The following is a 6,000-nucleotide window of genomic DNA, read 5'->3' as shown; positions in this document are numbered from 1 at the left end:
TCTGTTTGACACATTCCCAATTTCCATTCTCAATTTTATTGTATAACAATACTTAAAATTGATCACATGGTAATCCCTAAATATGACTAAAGTTTTTATGAAGTGGTTTGTGTTTATTGCTCACTTAACAGAAATTAAAATTAGTTCTTCGGTAGCAGTAAGCAATTGCAATCAACAGCTATAACTGTATTGTCTAACTTCCAGTGACAGCGAGCACAAGCTTACCCTTGGGTCCATATAATTGCTTCTTTATGTCCTTGTTGAAGTTGGTGGTCATTCTACTGGCACCAGGATTATGCATGTTTTTTATTCTTTGTTTCACTTTCACTCTGGTTTTTAAAGGTAAAAGGGATACCTTTGCGCCAATATAAAACGAATTTAATAACGCCCCAGTGTTTGCCTGTAGATAGTCGGTTAACTAAACCATATGATGTTTATTATTTGTATGTTCGTCTTTCATTTTGTCAGCTGGTGTTGGATGTTGGCGGGTGATGTGGTCTGTTGGACCGTTGACTATTTTATTGTTCTTTTTTTATAATATAAGTTGACGTTATACATGTACTTCAAGTAGTTTACCTGTTCATTTGAGTACAAACTATCTAAATATGAAATGACTTGACGTGAAAAACAATATGACGAGCCTAGGAAAATAATGAAAATAAATATAGGTTAATATTTTTGTTTATTTGGAGACGTTTGCATTTTAAATATAAAAGAACACAAAGAACAGAAACAAGACATCATTTTTGTACTTGTAATTAATATCTACAATAATTTTAAGTAAACCATCAGTATTAACAAGGTTTTTAGATGACAGCAAGAAAACTGTCATACTAATTAATAAATAAATAAGCATGTTTATGTACACAGTTTATACATTAACAAAAAATTGAAACGACTGTATAAATGGACCTACGTTAGCCTACTAACAAGATAACATACATAGACCTAATGAAAGAAACAAGGGCTCAATGGTACCGCAATACAGGAGATACTCTATACAAATGATCCTTAATAGACAAAATAAAAAAATATGATTAAAAAAATTATTTTTAATGATTATGATAATGATAACGGAATTACATGACTTATTAATATGCAATGAATGCTTTTTTTAATGTTATATAAAAAGTCCATTATTTTTTTACCACAACATCAATCTATCTAGTAATTATTTAATTAACTAAATCAATCAGATGTCAAAATGTAATATGAATGACTTATAAGATATAGAAAAACGAAAGCATGCACAATTTTAATATTATTTTGTATGTCGATTTCCCCTTTGTAGTCTGTTATACAACACAATTCAGATTGTTATGACTGTTATAACTAATCGTTCTACATTGGCATAATAGATTCAACTAATTATGAAAAATGTCTGATTGAAAAATATGGTTACGGTAATTGTCAAAACAAATTAACTAAAATAGTAATAATTTAAATAAAAAAAAAGAAAATGCATCAAATTTAACATTTGATTCATTTAGCTGTTTAACTTTTGACAAAAACAGAAAAAAATCGATTCAAATATTCGGAAATTATATTTTTTGTATGCAACTTTCTTACATCTTTTCGTAAAATGTTTACTGTATCAATACTATATACACTTTCTGACTGATGATGGATGCTGTTTTGATGTACACTATTTACAAAACAAAAGGAGACATTATTGCAAGATCAAAACCAATCACTCTGTATAAGAATATATACATGGTATGCACCAACTAACACGAACAATATTCTATGTATTCTTTAAAGTACATATAACACAAAAATAATACAACACCAAAATACATCGGCATACTAGAAAGTTTGAAACCCCATCAAATATGAGGTATTTTTTGTTACAATAACACTGTCTAAGAATAAAATTATATTATTGAATGTACACGTCACGGTACAAATAAATAATTGGCTAAGGGTATATGCGACCAAATGTCAATATATATGACCAATAGACATATACATTTAAAAACTTACTATTTTGTACCACAATGGTTAGCAGAACATGTATGTTTCGAAAAATGTGTTCGTGAAAATATGTTCGTTTGTAGTATATGTAAATCACACTTACAAAGTTTGATACATTTTTGTACATCAAAAACATTGTCATTCTTAATGTTAACTAAATTACAACCATGTTTGAAAATCAGATTTCGTCGTCTTTATCTGAGATCTTTCCATCATTCTACGAACTTGCCGAGCAAAATGTCTATGTGCAAGAGGTACAAATGTGGGTCTAAAAGATGTTCTTGCAATATCAACTTGAATATCGGGACTAAGTGTTAAATGTTTAGATATACACCGTCTAAAAAACGAAAATGATCTCCCTTGTATTGAACCAAAATTGTCCATTATATGTCTTGAATGTTTATTGTCAATCTTAATGCTGTCAACGTCATTATTGCCTTCAGATACAAACATGGATCGTATTGTCAGAAAAGGATTTGTAAAAGCATCTTTTGTAAAGTACAAATCGTTTACAAATAATTGTGTTTCTGAATAAGTGCAGTTAATTTTCATGCGACAAGAAGACCCGTCTTTGTACAAAAGACCCATTTGCCAACGTTCTGGGTCAATGACCACTTCTTGTATGTTAACATATGGTCTATTCGAATCTGTGCGCGGTTGACCAACAATTACAGATGTTCCGAATGGTATCCAGTCAACGCCTTCGGGTGCGACTGGTAGCAAACGAATATTCCCGTCTTGGTATAAAACAAACACCTGTGCATAACCGCCATTCCAAGGCAATGGTCGATAAAAACGTATATATGCTACATTTTTCGTTTTTTTACCATTTGTTAGTGTTACAGTCATACTTTCCGGAGCTAACCACCAGAATTCCACAAACACAGCTTCTATAATAACATCATCACTTCTGTAAATTGTTTCTACAGTGTCCGCTACCATAGGCCTTTTTTCCATGCGCAATTCATCTATTTCAAAGTCTTCATTTGATTGACTTTCTACAGATAAAATGAGATAATTTTCGACATGCTCCCTCCATGTAAAATCTGGAATTTCCCACATATGCTCTAAGGCAGACGAGTCATAAACTTTTTCTACTGATTCAGTCATGCTACCATTGGCCTCTCTGTATTTCAAATTTACTAATGTACGTGAATTTAGCGATTTAAAACGCAGAAATAAATGCGATCCAATTCTAGAATCGATACTTCCTTTGCTTAAACCTTCTAGATAAAATAATACAACAATGTGTTTTCCTTTTCGTTCTTGGCCGTTTCCATTAGTTACAAGTAGAGAAGAGTCCTTGTCTCGTAATACCTGCATACCTGGCTGTGGACGAAAATGATTGAACGTCCACACAATGTGTGATAGATGCGGACAGTTGGATAGATCTTCGTCTTTTCTGTTCGAGAATGATTGATACTGAGGCAAGGATGCAGTTATTGAAAACTCGCTGATGTAAGGATGAAATAGCGCAATATTTATGTTATCAACTTCTGCGCATTTAGTTGGTTCTGAGCGTTGTAAAATAGTCCCCATGGTTGCTCGTGCTGTTAATTGTAAGTTTTTTACGGGAAAGTTACCATCCGGTATACATATGGTTTCACAGTTTAAAATGTTTTCTGTTATGTAATCGTCAAAGACATCAAATTCTATTTGATCAAGAGCTATAGGAGAGGATGTTTCACTCACGTTGATTTTCAAAACATGCCATCCGGATTCAAATTCATGCTGTTTTGGAAACAGACCCGTGTTTATGAATTTATTATAACTATCACCTGGAGGTGCAAAATATGTTCCCATCCATTTACCATGATCTAATGAAACTCTGAATAACGCACTGGTGTTAAAATTGGAAAATCTTAGATTGTTTAAATGCACTTTTGACTGTACTCTGAGACAAAAGTTGATAGTAAGAGGTTTTCCGGGCGTTACCATGACACCCTTCCCATCAGATGCGTTTGAGAGATCTCGCACTTCATGGTTCGTCCTTGATCGTTTATTAAGTCCTTGTAAAGTTATTCGTTTTGTAAACGCGATGTTTATCAAAACCATACAAATGAACATAGACGTGTTACATATCGTGTTCTTCATTCTCTTCGTTTAAAAACCTGAAATAAAATGTTTTAGAGCATTAGGAATTAGGTAAAATTGTTTTAACGATTTAACGAAAAATGCTTTTTAAAATCATAAATAAAGTACAATGGACGGGAAAATATTTGATAGATATAATATATGAACGAAAGAAAAAAACAAAAACCAAACAGCTCCTCTGAAGATATCATGAGTTTCCTAAGATTTGGAAGAAGCTTCTCCACAATTAACTTAACAAAATTCGAACTAGAGATGACTAAAACTTCGTTATGAAAAAGTGTTCAAGTAGATAATATTTAAATATTATAGCAAAAGACAGTAAAACATTGGAAAAAATTGAAAGATGAATAAAATAAATTGATTTTACAACGTCTCATTGAAATAAACTCGGCAAAAACCGATCAACAAACTCATATACTTTCATAGTAATTGTGTTTTACAATAGTTAAGAATCTCCATCAACGTTGATATGACAATATGATGTATTCTTACCTTCACTTGAGGGAAAAGACAAAAATAAGTCTGTAAAGTTGTTATTATTTATATTAAATCCTTTCCATTTCCTGCGCCGGTAGAACAGACAAAATTAATGGGGAAATTTCAGTTTTGTGGTAAAAGGTTTTGATGGTTACATCAATCAGAACATTTATGACAACTATACGAATGTTTTATGTTCAATATATACTCTAACAAGTGTTATATCAAGTGCAGGTGAAATAAGTATATATATAACATAAGACCATCAAATTTACATAAATATTTATTATAATAACAGTTTGATTGGGTTAGATTAAACTTGTGCGTTGTACGAGAACACAAACTAAAGAAAAAATAAACCTTGACACATTGAAACGATCTATTTACGGAGCATAAACAGTTTTTACGATGTATCTAATGCTAACTACGAACAAATTGCTTGCTTTTTAGGCGTTGTTTGCGGATAAAATAAAAGTTTTTACAAATTTTATTAAAAGTTACAACTTACATCCAGGATTTACAGTATCTTTAACAGACTTTAACCATTTATTTTTATCGGGTATGGTCCTGTCAAGGACGACAGTAAAAATCGTAAATGTGTGACCGCGGCTTAATCAAAATCTGTGAAAAAAATATATTTAATTACGACAACAATCAGATATTTTCAGGAAGCGTATATTCCGCAATTTCAAACCGAATTTGTCCCGATTATCCCGTTTTCAATCCGGTTCTAATCTGATATGTATCTTTTGCATGATAAAAAAAGACAGAATATGTCCCGACAGCGTCCAGATTCTGCCGAATGCGATCCGACAGAGATCCGACAGTGAACTGACACTGACGGAAGATATCCACTTAGAAAAGACAGAATATTGTTACGATTTTGATCTGTTATTTAAGAATCTGTCACGACATAGTCCGTTTGTATTCCCTTCTAGAAAAAAATCAGTTGAGTACCTCCGACTGATACGGGGCGCATCATCATTGAAACCGTGGGGGTGCTTGACTGACCTCTCCGGACTATTCCCGATCCGGACGAAACTGTCACGATTTACGGTTTAAATATCAACATTTACCTGCCGAAATCGGAAAAAATATTGTATTGCATGAATTTTTGTAATTTAATCTGTTTCTTTCATGTTCGTAAGAAGGTAGATATTTCGACCAGCTTATTTATGTTGCAAGTTGGTTATACAAACTAATCAACTAGTCTAGGAAAAAATAAATCTGCTAAGAATAAGAGAATCAGCTGTATTAATAGTGTGCTAATTTTTGCATTCTATTACGTTCACGTCTGAAAACTAATTCAAAGATGATTTTTCGTCCAGCGAAGCGTACGAGGTAAACAGGAAACTGGAATTGTGCTGACATGAATTTTCATTGTTATAGTCATATTTATAAAAGAGGGACGAAAGATACCAAGGGGATATAAATTAACTGTTTACAAAATCTGAA

General features: G+C 32.3%; 1 protein-coding gene across 1 annotated transcript; it reads right to left on the bottom strand.

Moving 5' to 3' along the window:
- Positions 1-697: 697 nt before the first annotated feature.
- On the bottom strand, positions 698-4,650 carry LOC134696045 (uncharacterized). Its single transcript, XM_063557595.1, has 2 exons — positions 4,561-4,650; positions 698-4,085 (listed from the first exon to the last, which is right to left on the bottom strand). The coding sequence occupies exon 2, from the start codon at positions 4,066-4,068 to the stop codon at positions 2,134-2,136; it is 1,935 nt and encodes a 644-aa protein (XP_063413665.1). The 5' UTR covers positions 4,069-4,085; positions 4,561-4,650; the 3' UTR covers positions 698-2,133.
- Positions 4,651-6,000: the final 1,350 nt, after the last annotated feature.

The sequence above is a fragment of the Mytilus trossulus genome, chromosome 14 (assembly GCF_036588685.1).
Source record: "Mytilus trossulus isolate FHL-02 chromosome 14, PNRI_Mtr1.1.1.hap1, whole genome shotgun sequence".
Lineage (NCBI taxonomy): Eukaryota > Metazoa > Mollusca > Bivalvia > Mytilida > Mytilidae > Mytilus > Mytilus trossulus.
The sequence above is the reverse complement of the archived record's forward strand: the minus strand, read 5'-3'. Positions and strand labels throughout refer to the sequence as shown.